This window comes from Phaseolus vulgaris, chromosome 3 (assembly GCF_000499845.2).
Source record: "Phaseolus vulgaris cultivar G19833 chromosome 3, P. vulgaris v2.0, whole genome shotgun sequence".
NCBI classification, from domain to species: domain Eukaryota; kingdom Viridiplantae; phylum Streptophyta; class Magnoliopsida; order Fabales; family Fabaceae; genus Phaseolus; species Phaseolus vulgaris.
The window spans coordinates 28,736,439-28,763,445 of record NC_023757.2 but is presented as its reverse complement, the minus strand read 5'-3'; the positions used below and the strand labels follow the sequence as shown (position 1 = coordinate 28,763,445).

The window sequence follows — 27,007 nt, the reverse complement described above, 5'->3', positions numbered from 1 at the left end:
AGAGTAAGAACCCAATAAACCCATAAATATATTTTTTAATAAAATAAAAGAATTAATGAACAGAGAGAAAGAGAGGAAGGTGAAAAGGTGAGGGGAAAAAAAAGATGCACGGTGAGTGTGATATGTCGAAGACACAATGAAGATGTGTTTCTAGATGAGGGAAACCTTTGTTTATATAGTGAGAAAAAGTAAAAGCCTCAAAACTGGCACAACCCACGTTCCAGTCATTGGTGACACTACTTCACGTTCCAGCTACCCAACCTCCCAAGACGAACAGAGTCTTCGAAGGTCTGAGTCCTACGCGCGGAGAACCTGTCCTTGCATAAATCATGAGTATAGAAGAGAAACGAAACGCTTGCATGAAGGTTTCCGCAAATCACACAACTACGAAATTGAATCCTAAGAATTAGATTGTGAATCAAAACCGCATTAGGGTTCGTGAATCAAAACTGCATTCTCTATCTTTTACGATATTATAGATTCTATTTTACAACACTTAATGTATCTGAAAAGTATAGTGACAATTATAAGTATACTTAGATAATGATAAGAATAACACATAATTATTTTGTAACAATTAACTATTATTTTCGATTTCATTCTTTAAATAATATACTTAATCTAATTGTTGTGCAGTAAAATTTGTGATATGTAGTTATATATTTAATTTCATTTCATTTTTTGAAATATAAAATTACCTATTAAATTATCATAATTTATTTTGTTTAATATATTTTTCATTTCATAACTGATTCTTGAAACACGATTTATGTCGTGAATAAAACTTAATTCCGTTTTCTAAAGATGTTGGAGGTGAAAGTAGGTTTCTGACTAAAAAATTATAGCATGGAAATCTCTATAACTTCCAAAATGATTAATAGAGACTCAAGAAATTCAGCTATAGCCAATTGCTCCCTATATCCTAAAGTTGTGGTAAGGTACTCCAAATAAACTGACAAAGCTGCTTCAAGTGCTCCTCCACCGGCTACCACTGAATTATATATATCTAAAAATCAAAACCAAGACAAACAAAATATGAAACTAAAAAAAGAAAAAAGTGTATCTATAAAATGTAGGCTATAGAAACACCTGAGAAAGTCCACACTCTCATGAGTGAAAATTTTAAGTAGTACTTGTTGGAGATTGGAGATCCCACATCGACTAGAGATGAGAATATTTCATTGTATATAAGTGAGTGCAAACCTCACCCCATGAGCCGGTTTTATGGGGTTGAGTTAGGCTTAAAGTCCACTTCGTAATATAGTATCAGAGTCATTTCAAGCCTATCCTAACTAGTGTTTGTTGGGCTTATCAGGTCACCCGTTATCGGGCCGTTATCAGACCACCCATAATATGTTATCCCACGCACGAGCTGTCACTCTCGGCGTGAGGTGGGTGTGTTGGAGATCCCACATCGACTAGAGATTAGGACATTTTATTGTATATAAGTGGGTGCAAACCTCACCCCATGAGCCGGTTTTATGTGGTTGAATTAGGCTTAAAGTCCACTTCATAATGTGGTATCAGAGCCATTTTCAAGCCTATCCTAGCAAGTGTTTGTTGGACTTATCAGGCCACCCGCTATCGGGTCGTTATCGGACCACCCATAATATGTTATCCCACGCACGAGCTGTCACTCTCGGCGTGAGAGGGGTGTGTTGGAGATCCCACATCGACTAGAGATTAGGACATTTTATTGTATATAAGTGGGTGCAAACCTCACCCCATGAGCCGGTTTTATGTGGTTGAATTAGGCTTAAAGTCCACTTCATAATGTGGTATCAGAGCCATTTTCAAGCCTATCCTAGCAAGTGTTTGTTGGACTTATCAGGCCACCCGCTATCGGGTCGTTATCGGACCACCCATAATATGTTATCCCACGCACGAGCTGTCACTCTCGGCGTGAGGTGGGTGTGTTGGAGATCCCACATCGACTAGAGATGAGTACTCATTTTACCATTAATTGAGTAATCTCCTGAAATTAGAAATACACTTTCTCACAAATAATTCTTTCATCAATTTTTCATTTATTATGTCTATTTTTATAAGCGATAACAAATAATATTTTTTATGTTTACTTTAGTTTACCTTTAAATTAAAGATTTTTTGTTTTGTTTTATTTATTACATTTAATTATAAATTTCAAAATTTTAAAATCTGTCTTTTATCATTTTTCAGTTGTTTTAGAAAATATGTATTAAAAAAATCGTTGAAAAAAAAACACAACACATTTAAAAAACAACAAAATAACGAAAGTTTTTTTAACTTTCGTTATGTTCCAAAGGGTTTATTCCAAAACCTCAGCAAAATAACGGGAATTTTTTAAACTAAGTTCAAAAAGTTTTCTCTCTTTCATTCATCAAAGGCTTGACCACCACTATTAGCAGCTATTTGACAGCTAATTCAACCTTATAGTTTTTATAAAAAAATTGGACAAAGTTTTATAGTCAAACTATGTAAGATAGTGATTTCAACTTTGTTTCAACTAGAACAATTCCTTTATTTAAGCATTTTTTTAAAATCTAACCATTTTTTTTTTCGTAAAATCAAATTTAATCGGAACCAACTACAAAATTTTACTCTTGTTTTTTTCTTTTTTATTACTTGTGAGATAAGTTCATGTTGAAGCTAATTTATGATACAAAAATAATCATTCATTTTAATATAATACTTATTTGGTTCTATTGCTTTTTGTAACTTTTTATTTTTGAAGATGTGATTACATGTCCTAAAACTTGAAAATAAAATCATATTTTTATTTTATTTTGAATATACAACGTGTAAAATAATGGTTAATTGATAATTGTCCTTTTGGTGTCAAATTAAGATGATTTCAGCGTAGACTTATCTAACACTATAAAGATAATAGTATACTTGTGGTCAGATGACCCCAAGTCATCTCCCAACGAATTTAATAGTGAAATCAGTATATCACTATTCATAATCTATCTGCAAATAAGAAAGTTAGTAATAACAATAAAGATAAAATTGGTTGTGATTGTTAACCATGAAATAGAAAATAGATTAAAACAACAAATAAAAAGCGGTTGATCTCTAAGTTTTTCCACCAATGAATTCTTCATAGGTCTTCTAAAGATATATTGAACATGCGTCAATCTAATTCAATTTGAAGCTCACCAGTAAATCATGCGTCTACTAGTTTAATCAGTATCCACTTTGTTCCATGTGTATACTCCATGGGAATGCTTATCTCCTCTCTTTTGAATCATGCGCCCAAGAAATTAATTAGAACAATGCGAACTAACTAAGAAACCAAAATTTAAGATAAGAAAAACTCTCAATCATGCGTTCAAGTACAATCTCTCACAAAATCTAGTTTTTCAGAATATTAAAACAACTCCTATAGAGAATTGAAAAACAAAACTTTTATTGATCAGAACCTCATAACTCAATGGGGAATTACAAAGAAATCAACCAAAAATGTTTAATCTTCCAATGCAGAGGCAAAAATAAAAGAATTACAAAGAAGAAAATAAACTAAGAAAACTCTGTGAAACTTCCCCCTTTCTCCTTGAAGTTTTTGTCTTTTTATAGGTTTTTCTGCTCCAAGGATCTTGGAAAAATATTATGGTTTAGATTCTCTTAACAATTTCCAACTTTCCATAATTCTTGGATTTTGTTTCACTGTATTCTACTGTTTATGAGATATTGTAGATTTTATTTTCTCATTCTTCTCCTCAAAATTTGTTTTCTATTTTGATTCAAAGAAGCAACTTGGACTTTTTGCATATTTGGCCCATTTGCAAAACTAAACACTTCCTTTAAACGGTCTAATCTAAAAAAACACAAAATTAACACAAAAATAGTTAAGGCCTGAATATACTCAATTATATGAATCTTGATTAAAACAATGAATTTATTTATTATTACATTCCAATAATTTATGATTAAAGCTAATAAGTGTGAATAAAATTATGTTCATCATTAATCTATTTTAGATTTTGAAAACAAGTATTGAAAGGCAATTTTGTTGGGAAAACTGGAAAAAAATATTTGAGTATTTTATCCTGAAAGATAATTGTATAACTTTAAATCTTGAAAAGTCTATCTTCATTTAAGGTTGAGAAGATTTAGAAAAGTGTTTTATTCTTTGTGATAATTTTCCAATATAAATTGTCTTATTGTACTTCTTTGAATTTTATGAATATTTGTATATCTTTTTACATCGCATAAGAATATTAACTTTTAAAAAATTATATACTCATTTTAATTGGTATATTAACTCTTATTTTAAGGAGATTAAGTTTTTAAACTCTTGTTTTATTTGTGAAAGTTAATTATGTTTTTACTAATTTAAATTTAATCATTTGAGATTACTTAACAATGAATATCTATCTTGTTTTTTCAGAAAAGAGGCAATTGCAAACCTAAACAAATAAATTATTGTATCTTTATGATTTATGAGGTAACATGATTGATCGTTATTTGAAATGTAAATTTGTTATAATGGTGTTACCATAGAATTTTCAACATGAGAATCTTGATGATTAAAATTTTGTTTTATCGCTAATATGAACTTTATGGTAATTAAATAAAAATAAAATTTAACTAAGAAGTGTAACTACATGGGTTGTGAATTAATAATTTTAATGATATTGTTTATTACATAATTGAATTTTTCATTTGTACTTTAGATATAAAATGTATTTAGGACCCTTTACAAAAGTGAACCAACAATAATATACTTGAGTCATGAGAGGGTAATGCATACATGCAACTCATAAAAATGCTATAAAACATAAATGATGGTGAGAATTGGATAATCACTTTTTGGTGATGAAAACCATTCTGATTTTGAAATGAATATTAAAGTGAGGGTATGTTAAAACAACAAAAGTAGAAGACAAAGATAGTCAAAGGGAGTGTTCTAGCTTTAGGAGTGCTAAAGCTCGTGAAAGTATGTCGAATTCATGTAGTGTGATCAAAGAGACAAGTTTTCACAAAATAAAGTGATTTGTAGAAAAAAATATGATGCTTAAGACTATGACAATTTGTTATCATTTGATACTAATACTGAAACTATACATTGATAAATGAATGACAATTGTGAAAAGGGTAATGTGGAAATTTCATTTGCAACAAGTAGTATGCTATAAAATGATATGGTTATAATGTTTAACTATCATGAGAGTGACTTAATTGATTCTTTGATATCTCAAGAACTTATGCTATCGAGGATTGTTATGAATGGTGTTAAAGAGTTAATCTTCAAAAAATAGGATGATCCATAAAGTGATACACTAAGATATGTTCATTATGCATGTATTCCTTGAAAATTTGTTATCAAGTTTGTGGTTGTGTTCTTTATAGTATTCATTTGTCAAGTTATGATAAATGTGATAAAGAAATTATAATAAAAAATTCATCATTCTATCATATTAAATAGTGAATTTCTAATTCTCATTCAACTTAAATTAAATAAAAACACTAAATTATAAGAACACTAAATTATGAGAATTATTCTAACAATTAATAAATGAAAAAAAATCAATAATAAATATTAAAACAATTAAAATATGAATGAGGACCTATAATGCACTTATTATGTTATGCGTTAATTTTTATATTTTTTAAATGTTAAGGATTCAAAAATAATTTATTCAATATATATACACACTATTTTTTAATTGCAAATGAAATATTATATTCATTAAATGATGAAAATCTTTTATAATTAATAAAAACTACTATACTTAACATTATTTTAGCAATTAAATTAATTAACTTACTTTAAAGATAATTAAAAGTTTAAAATATGTATTTAGGGAATACAAAGATTAAGATATTAAATTATTTTGTTTATAAAACATTCAAAATTACAATAATCAATTTTAAAGATGACAAAACAATTTTTAGATTTATATTAAAAGAAGGGAAACATTAATACAATTTTTTTCTGAATTTTTATGGCCTATGAAGAGATTTGAAACGAAATACTGTGCATTTCAAAAAGATAATTACACTTTTATCCTTTTTCCTCTTCTTCAAATCCACCGTCTCATCCTAATAACTACTTTAATTGCAGTTTTATGAACTAGTAAACAATAACCCTAATAATAGTTTGACACCTTATTATTCATTTTTGAGTTTGATGGATATGCTGAAAATTACAATCTTCGTTAACAAGTATATTAAACCATAAACCTTAACATATGACTAAAGAAAAAAATTTGATCTTATCTAATGGATCAACGGTGTAGTAGGTATGTAGAATTTAAAGAAATTTCTGATCAATTAGTCTACTTATACCTATGTTTCCCATAATGAAGAGATAATAAATTACTAATTATGAGAAAAAAACCAAAAGAAATTAAAGACTATAATTTCTAAAGGACCACATTTTGAATGCAATTATTGAATGAGTGTGATATTTATACATTTTACGCGAGGATCACATAAATTTTTTCATAATTCATTCTATTTTTTTTTATCGAAACTTGTAAAAATAGCATTATTGAGAACTTAACACAATCATTCTCTCATAATAAATACAAAATTAATTTTTAAAATTAAAAATAAGTACTAAATTAGCAAAGTGATAATAGATATAAATTGTTCAGTATAAAAAAAATTGTAAAGTGGAGGAAAAAAAGAAAAAAGAAAATCTATGAATGAATAATAACGCAAAGTTCAAAGTAAACAAAAGTAGTTGATCGACCGCTCTTTGATATCTCCGCCTCTTTCTTCTCCCTTCTCACTGTTCCTAACTCCCAACGGACTCCTCGAGGTTTCATTCTCCCTCTTATACTCTTATACTCATTCCCTCTCTCAGATCTCGTTCTCTCCATACATTTCCACTTCACCATTTCCATTTCCATTTCTCTCTTCCTTCAAAATGCAATCCTCGCTCTCACTCTCGTTCTCCGCCACCTCCTCCTCCGCCGCAACCATCTCCAGATCACGCCACTCTTTCCACGTCCCCGAGTCCACGCCTCTCAATCTCCGCTTCTGCGGCTTGCGGCGTGAGGCATTTGATTCAGGTCTCGCTGCTTCTCTCAACCGCCACCACTCACACCTCCCTCGCCGCCCTCACTCCGCCGCAATTTCGGCCGCGCTCTCCGCCAATGGCAGCGCTCCCAAATCGTTCGACTACGATTTGCTCATTATCGGCGCTGGCGTTGGCGGCCACGGCGCCGCGCTTCATGCCGTCGAGAAGGTTCGATCTCGGGAAACATAAACACATTTCAACTTGTTATTGCGAAATTCGTTGTTTGACAATCAAATTCGTTACTAAGTTACTAATCCGATATTTGATATGGTAGTTATTCTTTATATAATGAATCCATAAATAGATAGCCGTTATGGAATAATGATTGTGTGATAAAGCGAGTTGAGTTGAGCATTACATTTGTATGAGAATGTTTTAATGGAATAACTGCAGGGTTTGAAAACCGCGATTGTGGAAGGAGATGTGGTGGGAGGGACATGTGTGAACAGAGGCTGCGTTCCTTCGAAAGCTCTTTTGGCAGTGAGTGGTCGTATGCGAGAACTAAAGAGCGACCATCACTTGAAGTCCTTTGGCTTACAGGTAAGAGCGTTGTATTATGTGCGAATAGTTGTGCAATGATATTAGAATAATGAATTTAATTAGTATGAACACTGTATATCACATATAGAGGTGCATGGTAAAGTTTGTAGAAGAAATATGCTATAGATTGATATGGTAAAACAATTTTATTCTGTCATTCAATCACCAAGGTCGTTGACTTTTAGAAGAATTATCTTATACAGTCATACAACAGGTAACTTATGAATGTTAACATTTTTATAATATCTGAAAGTCATGTCAACACTGATTTCTGATTGGTTGACAACAAACTCTTTGAATGTTTTTATCACATGGTAGAAGTGTCGAGCAATTGACAGTTACATGATCATTTTTCTTTATTTTTTGCTCGTTTTAGGTATCTGCGGCAGGGTATGACAGGCAAGGAGTGGCTGATCATGCTAATAATCTTGCTTCAAAAATTCGTAACAATTTGACCAACTCAATGAAAGCGCTTGGAGTAGACATACTTACTGGTTTTGGAACTATATTGGTAACGTGACATTGGTATTATGCTGTGAGGTTTCTATGGCATTATAATTGTAAATACTTAAATAGATATTAGTGTGATCACATACTTTGAGTTTAGAATGTTTGAAAATAGGAAATTATTGGAATGAAATTGATTTAGAAATCAAATTTGTGCAGGGTCCTCAAAAGGTGAAAGTTGGCTCTTCAAACAAAATAGTAACTGCTAAAGATATCATCATTGCTACTGGTTCTGTTCCTTTTGTACCAAAGGGCATTGAAGTTGATGGTACATATCAATGTTTTCCTTCCTCATTCTGTGTCCTTAAGGCAAGACACTGGTAGAAGCGGCTTATCCAGTTTTAGGGTGTGATGGGTTATTGCTATCCCAAGCATCCTTGCTGGATAGCCACGGAAATTTTGTTTTACCGAATTCAGTGCTTTTTAGGCTTGCCTTCCAGCTACAAGAAAATAGAAACTAGAGTGCTATTAGTTCCTATGCATGCAATGGAAAAAGGGGTGATGAATTGTAAATTGGAGATATATTTTTAATAGTAGTAGGTAGGTAGGATAATAGACTCTATTGCATCTGCATAAAGAAAATATTTCTTCAGGGTAGATGGATATTCTGATCTCCAATCTGAAAAGTCAATTTAGTGCTTCATGCAGTCCTATATGTACTCATTTTTTAGGGGAAGGGATATGGTCATAAGGTAGACTGAAACAATAATTATCTCTTTGGCAATTAAATATTTCAGAAAACTTATATGCTAATCCATCCTCCAATTAAACATAAGTATAGATATTCAATGTATAATTTAGCTTTCATATAATTTGAAATTTTAACATTTGTCCTATATTATGTCAAGGGAATCTTCTCCCTAACTTATGACACAAGTTTGACGCTCGTGTGTAAATTCACACCCTGTATCTTTATGTTTTTCCATAGATTTATTGGGTATAATTACTTTAGTGAAAAATTTCCTAAAATTTACCTTCAGGGAAGACTGTGATTACCAGTGACCATGCACTCAAACTGGAGTCTGTTCCTGATTGGATAGCAATTGTAGGAAGTGGGTATATTGGCCTTGAATTCAGTGATGTCTATACAGCACTTGGAAGTGAGGTAGCATGTCTCTGTGATACTTTTTCTTTCTTTTACCTTTTGTTCTTGGAAATATTTACAGATAATTGATCCCGTCATTTAAAATCAGAAAGCTGTGGATGTGCTGTTAAATCATATTGCAGTTTATACTTTTTATTTGTCCAAAACGTTAATTAATATTTACTCTTTATATTACTTCCTTATTTGTAAAATTTATGATCCCCAATTTATCACTGAAAAGATAAGTAAAGTAATAATTGGTATTCTGCAGGTTACTTTTGTAGAGGCTTTGGACCAACTTATGCCCGGATTTGATCCTGAAATTAGTAAGTTGGCTCAAAGGGTCCTTATAAATCCCCGAAATATTGATTATCATACTGGAGTTTTCGCAACCAAGGTAACTACATATTGTAATATTTTATATAGTTTTGTTTGGCTACTTTGACACACCACATTCCTCATTTTATTGTATATAGATCACACCTGCAAGGGATGGAAAACCTGTCTTGATTGAACTTATTGATGCAAAAACTAAGGAGCCAAAGGACATTTTGGAGGTAACTTAATCTTTTCTAGAAAGCTTTTTGGTTTATGTATTTGTTATTAATTGTTAACATTTCTCCCACTGAAGAGAGAAAATTATTAATTGTTTTTAGAACATAGAATATCTATAAAATGTTATATTATAATTATTACTACTTAGAATCTCTTAGGAGTGATTTGCATGTTTCATTATATTCAATTACATTCTAACTCAATTCAATTAAAATTAGAAGTCTATTATAAGTATAAATAGGAGCTAGTACTTAGTATATTGTATCATGTTATGATACACCATATCACAGTAATGTTATCTGTGTTTCCCTACCTAAACCTCATAATTTGACCACAGTATGAAAGTAATTACTGGAATATGTCTGGCTAGCCTTTGTTGTGTGTGTGTGCTGCCCTTTTTCCTTCCACCTATGCCATTGTTTGTCTCACTGTACCATCTCCCTCATTGTTTCTTCCCGTCATCATACTGTGGCTGTTTGACTCCTTTGTGCTGCATTTTTTTTTGTATTTGGTGGTCAGTTAGTTCTGATATTGAGAAAAAAAATGTCTGAGTTGCTCACATTGTCACTCAGCTAATAAATAAAAAAGAGCAACAAGTGGGCTACAATTCAGAATGGGGGAGAAGAAAACAACTTTTTACAATTACAAAAAGGACATAATATATTTTTTAAGGTTTAAATCTAACACCCCCCCTTCAAGTTGGACCATATAATTTATATGCACCAAGTTCTGAACATATATTTGAATTCAAGACCATCTCCAAGACTTTGTCAAGACATATCTGCAAGTTGATCATTTGAGTGGACAAATTCAGTTTAAAATTCCTTGCCCTACAACTTCTCTTGAATAATATGATGGTTAATCTTTATGTTTAGTTCTTTCATGGAACATGGGGTTAGAGTCAATGCGAAGGGCTATCTAGTTGTTGCCTTATAACTTCATTTGTTGAATATCACAAAATCTTGACTCTTAAAGTAACTGCTTAATCCATATCAATTTTCAAGTGATTTGGCCATAGCTTTACACTCTGCATCTCAGCTAGACCGTGCAATAACATTTTGTTTCATACTTTTCCAAGAAATAATATTACCTTCAATGGACAATGAAATAAAGGATGTGACAGGTAAAACCTATTGGAAGTGTCGAAGCCTTGTAAAGAAGAGGTAAAGAAGGAGGTTTTTTTCTAAAAGGTAACATCTGCAATATATTCTCCATTTAGTGTTTGGAGAATAACATTGTTACCCTTTCCGACTCAATTATCCAAGGAAGACACATTTTATAGCTTGAACTGGAAGCTTATCCAAACTTGGAGAGACATCATGAACAAAACAAATACAACAAAAAATGCTAGGATAAAGGTTCATTTGAAAAAATTATAGAACGAGGAATTTTATTTTAAAGAGAGGAGGAAAACATTCTATTTACAAGAAAGCAGCTTGCATCCATTTACTAGAGTAATTTGACGAGGAAATTTTGGGAAGATATTGACGTGAACAAGAAATCATTTCCAGAATGCCATCAAAAGCTCTTGAATTAATTATCGATGGACCTTGATTATCCACATATTGAGAAAAACAAGTAGTTGAGGTAATAGGTGTTTAGAGTGTTTATCTTGGCTGCTGGATTTAAGCTGAAGGTATTCCTGATATTCATCTTCAAAAATTCCTGAGGTCGACCACTTTTGCCACCATGTCGACCTTGACTTCCACATCCACATCTACCCTAACTAGACACCATGGTAGAAGAATTTAGTAGATTCAACAGAATTTTCATTCTTTTTAAGAGTAGGCACACAAAGAAGTCATGTAATTAAACTTTCATTTGGAGGTATCTCATGGCCAGTCAGAATTTGATCATGAACATGATTAAAGTATGGATTCATAGACCATAGAATAAAAACCATGAGCACGATCATGTTTCTGCTTTATTGCTTCCCATGAATTAGCTTTTAGGAACATCTTCAACTCCTCCACTATTGCTTGGGCTTGTGTAATAAAGGATATTATGTAATCATGGTCAGTGTTAAGAGATGTCAACTTTTGGGCTGCATCATATAGACGATAAACATCATTGACAAAAAATATTACAGTGTATCTTTGATGTTTACTTAGGAGTAATTTTTTTCCATTATATGTTATGATCTGTTTCCTTAACTAATTCGGATTAGGATGTAACCAGCTGAAGATTGTTCTCCCTTTTCTTTTACCTGCACAGTTAATTACTTCAGATTAATTGCAAATTGACGTCTTTGCTTTGCTACAGGTGGATGCTGCACTAATAGCAACTGGAAGGGCTCCATTCACCCAAAATCTCGGATTGGAGAATGTAAGCAATTATCAGAGATGTATTTTTGATATTAGGAGTTTTTCTCTGACAAAGTAATCAAATATTTTTGGTAACTTGTACCTGCAGATTGATGTTGTAACACAGCGTGGCTTTGTTCCTGTGGATGAGCGCATGCGTGTAATTGATGCAAATGGCAAACTGGTCTGCCTCAATCTCTCGAATTATCCCTCTCTGACTTATTGTTACTGACAGGATTTGGAATGACAGGTGCCACATTTATTCTGTATTGGTGATGCAAATGGCAAGATGATGCTTGCTCATGCTGCCAGTGCACAAGGAATTTCAGGTAAGTGATAACTGATGTAATTTTTCCACAAGTTCTAGTTTTTGCTTCAATATCATTTGATGAAAAATTTGTCCAACAGTGGTTGAACAAGTTTCTGGAAGAGATAATGTGCTGAATCATTTAAGCATCCCAGCTGCTTGTTTCACTCATCCTGAAATCAGCATGGTTGGATTAACAGAGGTATATCATAATTTTGTTTCGTTTGATGTGTCATTCACTGCAACATAATATAATGAATAAGTTATCTTTCATGTGTGGTTAAATTTCTTTCCATTCTTTTTACTCTTTCATCCTTTTTCCCCCTTTTATTATTTGTACAATATAATTACTACTTGTAGTTCTTTACTTGAATTCTTACGTGTTGTGATCAAACATAAAATCTGCAGCCTCAAGCAAGGGAAAAAGGTGAAAAAGAGGGGTTTGAAGTAAGTGTTGCCAAGACAAGTTTTAAAGCAAACACAAAGGCCCTAGCAGAAAACGAAGGAGAGGGACTTGCCAAGGTTATAATTTTGTATTTTCCTCTTTTAATGCTATTCCCGTATAGAAGCTTATAAAAGTTCTGAAATTTGGCGAGCCCTCTATTAGTCACTTTAGAAGTGCCGTACTCATTTCATCACAATACTTGTTCTACACTCATTCATTTCTGTGGATGCATTTATTTATCTGTTCTCACCAACTTGACATTGCTAATTATCATTTATGCTTTCTTGCAGTTGATATACAGGCCTGACAATGGAGAGATACTGGGAGTTCATATTTTTGGTTTGCATGCAGCAGATCTCATCCATGAAGCATCCAATGCTATAGCATTAGGGACACGTATTCAGGTAAAATTTTCTACCATTGCTGTCATTTATGTATGTGCCTGGCATTTAGTTATTAATAATGGCCATGAAGTCTTCGACTCTTATGCTGCTTGTTTGGTAATTTCAACCTCGTGGTACACTGCAGGACATAAAATTTGCAGTTCATGCACATCCAACCTTGTCCGAGGTTCTTGATGAACTATTCAAATCAGCAAAGGTAAGCTAATCGTTGATATTTTGTATTCCATTCTTGCCTAAAACAATGACATAGTTGGTGTAAGTGAATTAATAGTTGCGAATTTTTCTATTTGATTTAAGCTTAACAGAAGATATGGGAAAACGGGGGGCAGGAGGGGGGATTATTATTACGGAGTTAAGAGTTGAAATATAGAACATACACCTTTAGACTTGCATAGACAGCTAGTTTATTATGGTCGGTGCATTAATACGTTCCATTTTATATTACTGGGGCAGGTTAAAGCACAAGCTTCTAGCCCAGTAAGTGAACAAGTTGCAGTCTAATCTTCCCAAACAAAGGATAAAATTTTGAAGAAATTTAATTGTACTAGGGACTTCCAAAATATAATGCATCTTCAGGAGGAAGACAACACATTCAGAATCCTGTAAAAGAGGGGAACTGTAGGAGGAGGGAGATCAATAATGGCCCGATAATGGATAAGCGCCCAAGAATAGATGTACTGGTTTCTTTTCTACTTGCTATTCTCAGTGCCTGTAAAAGATGCTTATCTTCATTATTATTGCATTTTTTTAACTAGTTTACTTCATCTAATTATGGTCAATGAGAAAACCTTTTTGAGAACGGCCTATTTTTTTAGGGTGCTTCTAGCTTTGCTCCGAATCCGTGTGTACCATTAACAGTTTTCCTTCAAAGATGTTGGTGAAATTATGCTATTTGATACATTCACCACGTAAAGATTTGAATTGGTTATTGTCTTTTTCAATATCCATGTTGTCATTAGTATCAGTTTGTAATATTTATTTATTGGTATTGCATATGATATGATGGAATGACAAATGATTCCTTTTCAAGTGTCGTTTAAAGTTTTTATTTTTGTTGAGAAATTAAGAAATGCAATAGTTTTTTTTTTTTACTTTAATAAACTATTTAGTAGATTTTACCCTTTTTCATCACTGTATCACACTAAATCACTAAATATATATATATATCTAAACTAATAGTAAAAGGTAAGAGTACAACTGATAAAAAAATAATTAATATTATCTTGAACTTTGTAAATATAAATTAAATATTTTTTTTTCAAAAATGCCATACATAAAAAGGAATAGTAGAGTAAATTTTAGAGGACGAAGATAATATGAAAATAATTTGGAGACACATTTAATATATTTTGTATTTTACGGGATGCTAAACACATTTAACCTTATATTATTTAAAACTATTTTTTTTATCAAAATGAAAATAATATTTTTAAACTCATTTTCAACAAATTTAAACAAAAACTAAATTTGATTATAAATTATATATAGTTATTATTGATATAATAAATGATTATTACAATTGTTCCAAACACACTTAACCACTCTGATTTATGAGTTATAAGCATTAACTTTCTCCCATTTACTTATTCGTTTGTAACTTGTTAAAAGTTGCTCATGATATTATCAGATTCAACTACAGAAAGTCTTGCTTAATAATCCCAAAAGACAAGATTAAGAATAAAAGAGAAATAAAACATTTAAATATTTTATTTAAGCATTTGAAAATATTAATTAGCAAAATCGTATTAGTTTATCTCAGTTGATTGAGTAGGTATGTGAACTGTTATAAACTCCCTTATATTGTTTAATTCTTATGGATGAAAAGAACAACAAAATCATTTTAAAATGCCTAAATGCTTCCTCTCAATTACTTATGTAACATTTGATCTATTAATAAATTTTTTTAAACAGAATACTACTCCCTTAGATTCAAATATGAGAAAAAAGACATAAATATAAAAAAAAAGTTTTAATTCCCTAGACCCTATTCAATGATACTATTTCAAAATAATTTTATCTATAAATGTGAACGCAATTTTTTTATTAAACTCGAACATAAATTCTTAATAGATATAATTTTAGAGTAATTTCTAAAAAAAACTCTTTATTAAATGAAAAAAAATATTAATTAAGTTAAATAGTATTGTTAATGTGTGTTAGTAAATGTGTAAAAAAAAAGAACTTGTTACTTTCAAAGGTGTGTGTACTTTATTTACTTTGCAATCTAATAAAAAGAATACACACGATAATTTACATAAAAAAATAAAATTACGAGTTCAAAGACGGACACTGATTAATTTTTTTTACGAAATCATACAAAAAATACTTTTAACTGCATCATTATTTTTTTATTTTTTAATTCCTTAACCTAAGGGCCCCGATTAACATTCAAACTTTTAAGATAATTATTATGAAGAGTAGATAATTAATGTTGTCTTCAAAGTATTTTTCCCACCTATTTGTCATTTAAGCATTAAAAAATAAAAAAAATATTCTGTTTTGAGAGATCAACTGTTTCCAAATCTACTTAAACTGTTTACCTTTCACAAAATACCTTTTATACATTTCTTGACAAAAATATTTTACTGGAGTGTTTTAGGAAGGATTAGCAATTTCAAATATTAAACCTGTATTTGGATTGAGGTGTTTACTGGTATTGAAAGACTCTCGAACGGAGATTGTCTGGATTTGCTGATTTGAGAGAGGAGAAAGACGGGGTGGGTAGTTATTTTGTCACCACTGAATCAATTTGAGATGAAAGTTTATATATTTATGTTGAATGACGAAATTATCTCAAAGAATATTTACATCTACACTTATAATCATAGTAGTTAGTATCTTACGATTCACTATACGTATCGTACGAAACGATACGGTTTCACCCTCTCACGATACGAATCGTGTGAAGAATCTTTTTCGTCCCTGAATCTTATATATATCGTGCGATTCGCACGAAGAATCGCTGAATCGCAAAACGATTCCGTATTGTGTGTGAATCAATGTGAATTTTAAAAAATGAGTAAATAAAAAAAGATAGACAGAATTTGTTTAATAACATGTATGCACCACATTATCTTTTTAGAGGTTTTTTTGGTGAAATTGTGTGGTACATATATATATATAATTTATTGTATCTTGTATGTATACATATCTTATATATTTAAGTATATATTAAAAAATTTAATGTTTATGAATCTTACAATTTACTATACGAAACGATTTACGATTCATAATATCAGCTCTCCGATACACTACTTGTATCTCGATTCTACTACCATGCTTATAATTGAAAGAAAAAAAAGTAGATTATGACCCTGTGTGTTATATATGTAAGTAAAATAATAAAATTTGTGCCTCCAATTATAAGAACTTTGTTTCATCTTCAGTGGACCTATTGCCTTAATTTTGTACCACGAAATAAGTTTTTTTTTTTCTCTTCAGTGGGACCTTATTGCCTTAATTTTGTGCCACTCATAAGAGGCAAATCCTTCCAAATGTTTTTCCCCTTACACCGAATCTTGAGCAGTGTTACTTCATTTGCTTCTTCGCTCCTTATCTTTTACTCATTCAGAATTACACTTAGAACTCTTTTTAGCTTATGCTAATTTGGTTCTCTTATATATATTCTATCATGATTATTTACTATTCAAATGTTATTTAAATATTTTTTCTAAAATTATCCTAGGGCACATTAGTAGTATTCAATATAAAATATAATCTTTATTAGTTACATATCAATCTAATCTATTACAAATTTTTCATTCAAATTCACTCATTTTTTTCCTAATCGAAACAACCTAAACTTAGCATTCTCTTTCGCCTCTTTTCCTACGTTTCCACTCCCACCCTCTCCAAAGCATAAATTAAGTCCTGATCACAATTGAGTTTTTTATAAATCGTTGGTTGGTTAAAGTGTGATAAATCTTTAATATATTTCCATTGGTTTTGTTTTTTCCACACTACAACAATCCTTCAACGCAAGTACAGATGATTATTTAAAATAATTATAATTATAAAGGTTAGCGTATATAAAAGTTTGTTAACTAAAATTTCATGGAAGAATGGCATAAAAATTTAAGCATAAGAGATCATGATAAAATTAAGGAATAGGTTACAGTCAAATGGATAAAGTGTTAGAAAAATATTAAGGATTTCAGAAAATAATACTTTAAAGACTAAATCGAGGTGAACAAACTTATTCAAAACTACAGTTAAAATCTATTGGTAGTTCAAAAGCTTTTAAAATTATAAAAACAAACAAACTTAATATAATGAAAATAAGTTGTTCAACATTAATACAAAAATTGCAGTAGTCTGTCTAGCCTAGGTTTAATGGTTAATCTCATCCTTTAATATCATACCACTCTTGGTTCAAGAGTGGAATCAAACTAAATTCCCCTGAATCAAAACACCCTTTAGCTTGAAGAGTGAAAACATGACACAAATAACAATTTGAAATGAACGATTCTTCCCTCAGCTTTATAATAACAAAGCAAACTATTAATGAAATTGACAAATAACACAGCATCTCCTTACGAATAATCAAACTCCTCCAGTATATGCAAAATATAATCTTTTGCATCTGCCCAGATAAAGTTTAACATTAACACGCATAATATTAAAGGTGAACAAGACTACAGCAGTTACAGAAAGCATAAGCAACCGAATAGTAATCCATTGATAAAATTTCAAAGTCTTATAACAAAAACAAGCAAAGATGCTATAAGAGTAAGTACTGAATTCTCTGGATTAAATTAACTCATAAAATGACTATGCTACTAAAGATAAATTTGACACAAATCAACACGAGGCTTCGATAACAAATCAAAGGAGAGATTCATCTTAGCCCCATCGGAGAGTGACATTTACTCTTCTTCACTGGCTGTTTCACCACTCTTCTTGTTATGCTTCCTCGCATACCTCTGGTTCCTCAAAAACTTGGGATCCATCTACAGTTATTGCCAACAATAAACCATTAAAAAAAAAAACATTTCGGAAAATACGTAAATGCAAATCAGTCGAGAAAGAAAAAGCCAGAATAGTGAAAGAAGAGAGTACCCCTTTGGTGGAAGTGTGGCGATGCCTCTTTGGCTTTTTGATGCCATTCTTGTGGGCCTTGTAGGACTGGTTGTGAGCGGTGTGGTTCTTCGACTTTGCCATCTCTGCAATTCAATGCACAAAAGTTACACAACGAAGAGGGAACACAAAGTGTGAAAATGGCGAATGAAATTAAAGAAATCGAACCCTAATCGTGAAGATCCGGTTGCGCTAGGGTTTTCTGCGGAACAGAACTTTGATGAAGAATAGATAGCTATATATGTTACCTCCTGCTGAGGCAAAACCCTAAGATCACTGAAAAAATGACGATAGTACCCTTTGCTTATCGCAACTGGAGTGGGTTACGGTAAGGGAATACATGGGCTTTCGGCCCATGAGAACAAGATGCTTGGGGCCCAAGGATTACAATATTTTTTTATTTGAATGCTTTGTGAAATGCCTGAGAGTTAATTTAAATCTGAAGTTGTTTTGGGAATAATATTAAAAAAAATATTTTCTATTTTTTTTTGTTTTTAATTTCATAATTTTATCGAATAAATCACATATCAATTTTATATTATTAAAATAATTTAACGATTAATTTGTATTAAGTTTGAAGTTTGTTCATTAGCATAATTGAGTTTAATTAAGTAAGAAATTTGATTGAATCGAAGGAGTTATGTTTTTAATAGTTTATGAATAATTAAATAGATTTAACCTCTTAGTAATTTAAATTAAAAATTATTGTTTTGAATATTTAATGGAGTAATATTGATAATGTTATTTTATTTGCATAGAATGAAAAAAAAAGTTAACAGTAGAGAGAGGTTGTTTTAGAGGAATGGGTCCCTCCCTCGTGTTCTTAGTTAGATGTGGTGTTTGGAAGAAAAAAAGAAAAAAGAGGAGCATTTGCATTCCTACCACATGCGTTTGAAACGCTGAATTAATTGCCTAAAAAGACAATTAATCTAAGACTTGGTTCGGTGGGATCTAGGTTAGCTTCCCTTCTCCTATTCGATCTGGGACTTTTCTTTTCTCCCCAACATCAACACCGACACCACACCTACATCTGCAATTCAAGCATGTTCCTCTTCGACTGGTTCTATGGAATTCTAGCTTCCCTCGGCCTTTGGCAGAAAGAAGCCAAGATTCTCTTCCTCGGTCTCGATAATGCTGGAAAGACCACCCTCCTTCACATGCTCAAAGACGAGGTTCCTTTTCCCTCGCATCAAATAAATACCCTTTTTTTTCTTTTTCTTTACTGAAAAAAGTTTTTATCTTTTCGATGCAATTGCAGAGATTAGTTCAGCACCAGCCGACCCAACACCCCACTTCGGAGGAATTGAGCATTGGGAAGATCAAGTTTAAGGCTTTTGATTTGGGGGGTCATCAAGTTGCCCGTAGAGTCTGGAAAGACTATTATGCCAAGGTCAATGTCTTCAATCATTTTGGGTTATCAATTTCGGATTGTTCTTTTCCTTTTCAATGATAATTTTTTGTAATATGCAAATGGGTTTTTTTAGTTTGTTAAAAACGAGACTTGGTTTGGTATGCCTTACATTAATAATTGGACCTACTTGGATATCATCTGTGTCCCCTACTATGTAATATACTTATGCATTGTTGTTGTTAGCGCCTTGGGACTATTTGCTTTCAGTTGGAATTGAATGTGTAGATTTGTGATTTCTCTTTTCAAATCTTTATATTTTGCGTCTGGAAAATTGTATTTCTTATGTTCTTCTGAAGAAAAGGGGTTGATTTTTTCAGGGGGCGAGGGGGCATTTGTTATCCCTCTGTCACCAATTACTCCCCCTGCTATACATATGCATGTTTTCAAATGTTTCTGGATAATTTCATAGTGTTGTTTTGCTTTCTGTTGGATGTGATGCAACATTGTCGTTTGATTCTAAACGTTTTCTCTCCTCCTAAATGGAAGGTCTTTGGACTTGCCGACTTGTTGATGTTTTGTAGATCCAGTGGCTGTACGGTTGGCTTATTCATTATTGTTCACTTCCTATTTGATGTGCCTGCCAGCTTTTTATACGAGTTGCTTTTTCTCTACTCCACTTTCCTGTCATATTTTGCTGATGTGTTGTTGCTGTTCTGAAACCCTTTAAACTTCCTAGTTTATATCAGATCATGGCTTCGTACAACTTTGTCTCATCTATTCCTCTTGTTGAAGATATGATGTAATTTTTTTAACTCAACTTACAACTATCTTGATTTTCATATAGGCTCACTGATTTAGATTTCATATTGTGTTTATGATCTGATTCATAAGAGGTAAATATTGACTGTGAACATTTTACAGACAACACTTGTGTCAACATTGTAGGGTGTGTTTTAGTAGTATATTTCCTGATATGTCTAACACATTCCTGATGATTTAGAAAGAAAAGAGCACACAAATAAGGAATTTATAGATCTCTGGAAGAGCTTAGGTATTACATTTCCTAATAAGTAGATCAATATAGTTATGAAGCAGTGAAAATTCTAAGTTGATACATTCTCTCAGTCGCAAGGGCAGAGAGATATTCAGTAAGATAAACATGCAGTTAGTTCGATGGTTATTATGAAGTGTTGTTTAAATCATCACCTATCAACGTTCCCAATTCGAGTATATACGTTTTTGTTTCACAATTATTTTCTGCCAGTGTGTCGTGCATGGCTAGTCTTCCATTGAGCTATAACTTATTGATGATGGTTGTTTGTAAACAAATACCTGATGTGCAATGACTAGAATGGTGCTTAGAATTATTTGAAAATGCTTTAGAATTCACAAATTCACAATCACTTTGGTTTTCCAGGTGGATGCAGTAGTTTACCTGGTTGATGCCTATGACAAAGAGAGGTTCACGGAGTCGAAGAAGGAGCTTGACGCCTTGCTTTCGGATGAATCTTTGGCAAATGTTCCATTTCTTGTGCTAGGGAACAAGATTGACATTCCATATGCTGCATCAGAAGAAGAGCTACGTTATCATCTGGGGCTGACCAATTTCACCACAGGGAAGGGGAAGGTCAACCTCACAGAGTCCAACCTTCGGCCTCTGGAAGTGTTCATGTGCAGCATTGTCCGGAAAATGGGATATGGAGATGGCTTCCAGTGGGTCTCTCAATATATTAAGTAGATTCTGTCATAATTTCCCCCTTTCTTTGATCTACTAGCACAGTCTGCAGTTACATCAGAAGAGGTTTTATCTTTGTTTTTGCTTTTGATGATTTCATTTTGATTGATTATTTGATACAACTGCAGTGATGTTATGTGTCACAATTTGTATCTTTAGAAGTTTTCTCTTGTCGGGGGATATTTTCTGTTTGAAACACTGGATTCTGTTGTAGGGGGTAATGTATGATTTTGATGAAACACAGTAATAAATCTGGTGATGTCTTATTCCACATTTTCTCTCTTCTCTCTTTCTTTCTCTTGTGATCTCATCATGTTTGACAAATATGAAAACTGAGAGAAAGGACATCTGAATTCGTTTGTGATTATTTAGTAAAATAATATGATAAGTTAACCTTCAAAATTATATACATTATAAAAAAATGTGGACATACATATGTTATATTGGATTAACTATAATAGAATTTTGATTTTACTAAATATGAAATCATGTGTTTTTTTAAATAGGATTATTAAATTACTTGAGTACATAAAAATTAGAATTAGAATAAGAAATGGATATAAAAAAGTTGATTAATAATGTAGTTTTGGAAATTAAATTATTTGAAAAAGAGTAAATTGATAAAAGAAATTGTCACACTATTCTTTTGTTATAGCATGCTATTGTTTAGATCTATTTAAATTGATTAAACTTAAAAATTATGTAATGTCTAATACAATGATTTTGTAATGTGATATTGATTGTTACAGTTACTCTTGGGTGTATATTTTGTAATAAAAATATATATTATGTTGTCAATATCTAAATTCAATAAATACGATTTTTTCCCCAAAAGGTTTAATATGTTACGGTAAATTTATTTTTACTATATATAAAATATTTTTAATATATATGTTAGTAATTTGGTTTACATATAATTTGTTACTTTATATGTAAATTGTAGTGTAAATTGTTGTAGGCACAATTAAATTAACTTTCTTGAATTCTATTAAAATAAAAAGAGAATTGTAGCACCATTTAAAAAAAATATGTTGTATGCTGTTTTCTTTAAACTAAAATATTTATGATATATTTTATGATGTATTTTGAAAAATAATTCAAGCGATTTTAATGTATTTTATTATGAGAAAATAATTAATTACATTATATATTTAATTCTACTTGTGTAGAAAAAAGAATTACTTTGTTATTTATTGTAATTAATTTTTTGTTGATTATATTTTATTATACTTGTTATTGTAAAATTATTATTATTTTAATAAAATTAAATTATTATTGTTATAAATTATCTATGTTGCAAATTTAAATTATTATTATTATATAAATGTATCACCGAAAGGTCGAACATTCGTGTACACGTGTCATAGTCATTCGACTTATCGGTTTATTTTGCACCATGTCTTGCTAGAGAAATTGGTTAGCGAATATTATACAATAATTATGCAAAAATCATGATTAAGTGATAATTGTACTTCATTGGACAACATTCTTACCCCAAACTTGGGGCTATAAATAGATGAGTCTCTCTTTTTGTAAAAAGGGAATGAATATTGTTTTCGCCGGTTGATCCAACCGCCATTGACTTTAAAAGCAGATGGTGACTCCTTCTATTTCTTGGTGGTTTCTGCTCTCTCCTTGGGTGGTCAAGGGTGGCTCCGTTGAAACAGAGGGGGCACTACCTATTGATTGCACTCCGATGATCTAGTCAATACTAGACTAAGAAACAATAAGTATGTAAAGCAGTTTCAGTCTTAGAAACAACGTACCTTTCTAGAGTTCTTACCACCCTTTATGTTCGTTGTATCTAGGTCAACTCCCTGTCCCACGAGAATCTTTCCTTAAGTGAAATTAGGGTTACTGGCGAGACATCTTGTGACGCGTTGTACAATCTTAGCGTAGCCGCTGCACAGGACTTTCCTCTTCTGGAGTGCAAAATCTTAACAGTATGGCCGCTAGGGTACCAACTCATGCACCAATGATGTGGGACCATATGTTCTATGGGCGCCTCCAAGGGATACTTACTTATGCTAGACCAGAACGTACTATACACACCACATGCATGAACTCTCCCATGACTTAGGTCATTCTTACGTCTAGGTGATAACTCATCATTATTTCTGGGGGTCCACTTACGTGGCCCATTAATGCGACCAAACCATCAAGGTCCGATGTCAATGTCTGATGCCGATGTTTGACGCTGATGTCTAACGTTTGTCCAGTACACAAGCCCCCCAGGCTCGAGCTATAACTTGTTTCAACAAAGAGGCTAAGTGATCGCCCACGATGACCTACGTGGCGAACGAGCGACAGGACGTGCACAGTGCGCTGAGGTGACATTTTACCATACTTTTTGTCCAACGTACACGTGGCAAGATCAACGGTCGAGGCTCGTTGCCGCTTGCGCTTCTCTGATAACTTAAACCCCTTAAACCTTACGCTCCTTTCACTGTTCCATTACTTTCTCTTAAGCATTTTCTCGAAACCCTTCATTTCTCAGAATGTTATGTCTCCCTTCCTTACTCACTTCAACTCCTCGAAGCGTAATCATTCTAAGGTATGGTTTTAATTTCGTAACTGCCTTTGCTTTACCATTTCGACGTTCTTAATTTGCCTTAACTGTTCTGGGACTATTTAGGTTTTCTGCATTTTATGATTTTTGTTCTTCGCTTTCGTGTTTCTCTGCTTTTCGAATGCTTTGAAGTGCACCATTTCTTTCTCTGAACTTTGCCTTTTTCTTATTTTTTCCTTCTCCTTCTTTTAGCTCTTCTTCCTAAGATGGCTCCACCGAAACCTACTCCAAACCCAACTCCTTCTCTCGACTATAAATCCTTATATCGTTGGCAACCTGACGATCTCTTAGCCGAAACCTCTAGCTTTACCTCCCTTGCGAGCATAGCAACCTATATGAAGAATCTGCCATAAATCCCGCGTCTTTGGGAAGGAGCACGATAGATACGTGAGGGTCGTGCCCTGTAGGTTAGATGAACCTGTGTGTTCTGACGAGTCGTCGGACCCAGAGAGACCCTTCTGTTTCGTCTACTCAACAGTCTTCAAGAGACTTAGACTTCGCCTACCCCTTACTGGCTTTGAGCACGCCCTTCTTACTGAAGTCAATGTGGCCCCTGCCCAGCTACATCCCAACAGCTGGGCATTCGTTAGGGCATTCTCCATTCTCTGCGACCACTTTGGCCATACGCCGTCGGTGGATGTCTTCCTCTCTTTTTTTGAGGCCAAGAGTCCAGGGAAGAAGCTATGGGTGAATTTCAATGGGGTCACTGGAAGGGTATTGTTGACCCTCTTCCAGCAATCGTATAAGGGCTTCAAAGGGAAGTTCTTCAAGATACGGTGCAGTAAGTCAGACCTCACCCTCTTGGATGGGTTCCCTCTTTATTGGGTGAAGGAATCTGGGCTCAAGAAATCCAGAAACCTCGAGGACTTACCCACGCGGGAACGAGAGGTGTGCACTTTCTTCTCATACTTGGGAGCAGTGTTTAGCACTGTCGAGCTGCTCAAGCTTGAGTACAACCCTAAGGCTCTTAAGGGCTATATTGGTATCCCCTCTCTCCCTGTTTCTGCTTAAGTTTCTCTTTGCATGTGTGCTTTACTGGTCTAGATTCTTATGTTATGTTCTCTTCTTATGCATGCATGGTACTTAACGCTGAGAAAAGGAGGCAGTTGGTTGCTGTGACGACTCAACTTAAGGCTACTCCTGGCCCCTCTGCTCCTGATCCTTCTACCCCAACCCCCGTAGACTAAAGGCAAAAAGGGGTGGTTGAGGTCGCCGCTTCTGAAGATGAGAACCCTTGCTTAAGTCTCGTCTTCAAGAGGAAACAGAAGGTTGATGTTGTTGAAGATGGATGAAGTCTCTTCTCTACCTAGTGTTGTGTGTGTTTGATGTAGAAAAATAGCTAGTTTGCTTTGAAGTTTGTAATAGGTTTAGATGATCTTGTATGTAGGCTTGTAATTGTGTAAGGTCCTTTTGCTGTATGACCCATCCTAGATGCCTAACCAAGTCTAGGTCAAGCACATGATGTGGTTAAAGGGTTTTTGAAAAGCTTTTAAAAGTGCTCTTAAAGAATCGGTTTATTTCTTCTCTGTTAAAAGGCTTTTCTAAAATTCTGTTAGGGCACCACAGGTAAAGCTTAGTTAGTTATTTCAGTTAAAGCTGAGCTGGCCTGTTTGCTATATTTTAATCTGTTTCACTGTGAAAGAACAGGTTTATTCTTTGGTCAGCTGAAAGGTTTTTCACAATTTAGTTAGGGCACCAAAGGTACAACTCATACAGTTATTTCAGTTAGCTGAGTTGGCGGTTTTCACAAAATAAATCTGTTAAGTTCAAAAATGAATCTGTTGTTTTCATAACTGTTTTTCAACTGTTTTTTGAAAAGAAGTTAGAAACTGTTTTCTATATAAAAAAAAGTCTCTCTCACATGAAAAGGTGCTGAGCAATTACGTTTTTGACAAAGATCAAACATTTTCCATGTGAGAAGAAGGATTGAAAGATTTTTGAAAGGTTTTCCAAAGAGATTTTCAAGTGTGCTTGTTCTAGGAAACCTTTGATCTTGGTGAAGGTGCTGGTGCAGTTCTGCAGCAAATTGAACTACTGGTTTTAAGTTCTTGCATCTTCTTTTCAGGTGTAATCTTTCCTTTATTCTGGTTTGTAAAGGTGTAAGTGTTAGTCACTCCTTGATAGGGTTTCTTGGAGTGCAAGGTGTGCTGAAATAGGATTTTTCAGCATTGATTGTGTTGTTCTTGTAGTGTTCAAGAACTGCTGTGTTTGTAAGTAATTGGTACTGTTTTTAGTGGATTCCACCTTGGGGTAAGGTGAGACTGGACATAGCTCTGTATGAGTGAACCAGTATAAAAACTTGTGTGCCTTTTCTTCTCATCCCTGCACTCATTTCTGGTTTTGCTTAATTCTGTCAAGAACTAAATCTGTTCTTTTGAAATTGAATCTGTTAATTCTGGGTTTAAGTAAAAACTGTTCTTCCTGATTTGTTAAAGTTCTCTAATCACAAACAAGACAGTTGTATATGATGGTTTAAGTGATCTGTGAACAAACAGTTTAATCATTAAAATCTGAGAAAGAATCATTCTCCTTAAAACCTTGTGTTGAGTAAATTTGTTTGATTTCTAAGCATAGCTGTATCCTTCATCCTCATAATATTCAGCTAATCTGATTCTGGTATAATTCTCTGTTGATCACAATTTTATATTGAACAAATTCAAATTGTGCTAGACTGCTCTGAAGAATCAATCTTTTTCATGTAAAAACAATCTGTTCTTTTTGCCTCTGGTATACTGAAAATTGTGTGTTCTTGCAAAAATTTTATAAGCTCAATTCACCCCTTCCCTCTTGAACTTAGACACTAATAGACCCAACAATTGGTATCAAGAACTAGGGCTTGTATTTTGCTCAAGTGTATGCATGATGTCTGAGTTTAAAATGCCTTTTGCTGAAGGTGCGTCTATTAATAGACCTCCTATGTTTGGTGGTGTTAACTATGCTTTCTGGAAAATCAGGATGAAGATCTTTATGGAGTCTATTGACATGGGAATCTGGGATGCAGTGGTCAGTGGACCTTTTATACCTATGCAGGTTGTCAAAGATGAAACAATAAAGAAGCCTTGGTCTGAATGGAGTGAAACCGAGAAGAAGAAGGCCCAATATGACTCCTTAGCCAAGAATAT

At 33.0% G+C, this 27,007-nt stretch overlaps 3 protein-coding genes across 3 annotated transcripts; 2 read left to right on the top strand and 1 right to left on the bottom strand.

Annotated features, from left to right (window-relative positions):
• Nucleotides 1–6,596: 6,596 nt before the first annotated feature.
• LOC137807000 (dihydrolipoyl dehydrogenase 2, chloroplastic-like) lies at nucleotides 6,597–14,183 on the top strand. The gene is made up of 15 exons (XM_068607410.1): nucleotides 6,597–7,177; nucleotides 7,403–7,549; nucleotides 7,926–8,060; nucleotides 8,216–8,324; nucleotides 9,037–9,161; nucleotides 9,412–9,537; nucleotides 9,617–9,697; nucleotides 11,958–12,020; nucleotides 12,108–12,182; nucleotides 12,249–12,327; nucleotides 12,407–12,507; nucleotides 12,714–12,827; nucleotides 13,041–13,154; nucleotides 13,279–13,350; nucleotides 13,608–14,183. The coding sequence occupies exons 1-15, from the start codon at nucleotides 6,857–6,859 to the stop codon at nucleotides 13,653–13,655; spliced, it is 1,710 nt and encodes a 569-aa protein (XP_068463511.1). The 5' UTR covers nucleotides 6,597–6,856; the 3' UTR covers nucleotides 13,656–14,183.
• Nucleotides 14,184–17,797: 3,614 nt separating this feature from the next.
• LOC137806999 (large ribosomal subunit protein eL29z) lies at nucleotides 17,798–18,539 on the bottom strand. Its single transcript, XM_068607409.1, has 3 exons — nucleotides 18,399–18,539; nucleotides 18,213–18,316; nucleotides 17,798–18,103 (listed from the first exon to the last, which is right to left on the bottom strand). The coding sequence occupies exons 2-3, from the start codon at nucleotides 18,312–18,314 to the stop codon at nucleotides 18,020–18,022; spliced, it is 186 nt and encodes a 61-aa protein (XP_068463510.1). The 5' UTR covers nucleotides 18,315–18,316; nucleotides 18,399–18,539; the 3' UTR covers nucleotides 17,798–18,019.
• Nucleotides 18,540–19,010: 471 nt separating this feature from the next.
• On the top strand, nucleotides 19,011–21,587 carry LOC137806998 (small COPII coat GTPase SAR1A). Its single transcript, XM_068607408.1, has 3 exons — nucleotides 19,011–19,402; nucleotides 19,489–19,620; nucleotides 20,999–21,587. Exons 1-3 carry the CDS (start codon nucleotides 19,274–19,276, stop codon nucleotides 21,317–21,319), a joined length of 582 nt encoding a protein of 193 aa, XP_068463509.1. The 5' UTR covers nucleotides 19,011–19,273; the 3' UTR covers nucleotides 21,320–21,587.
• Nucleotides 21,588–27,007: the final 5,420 nt, after the last annotated feature.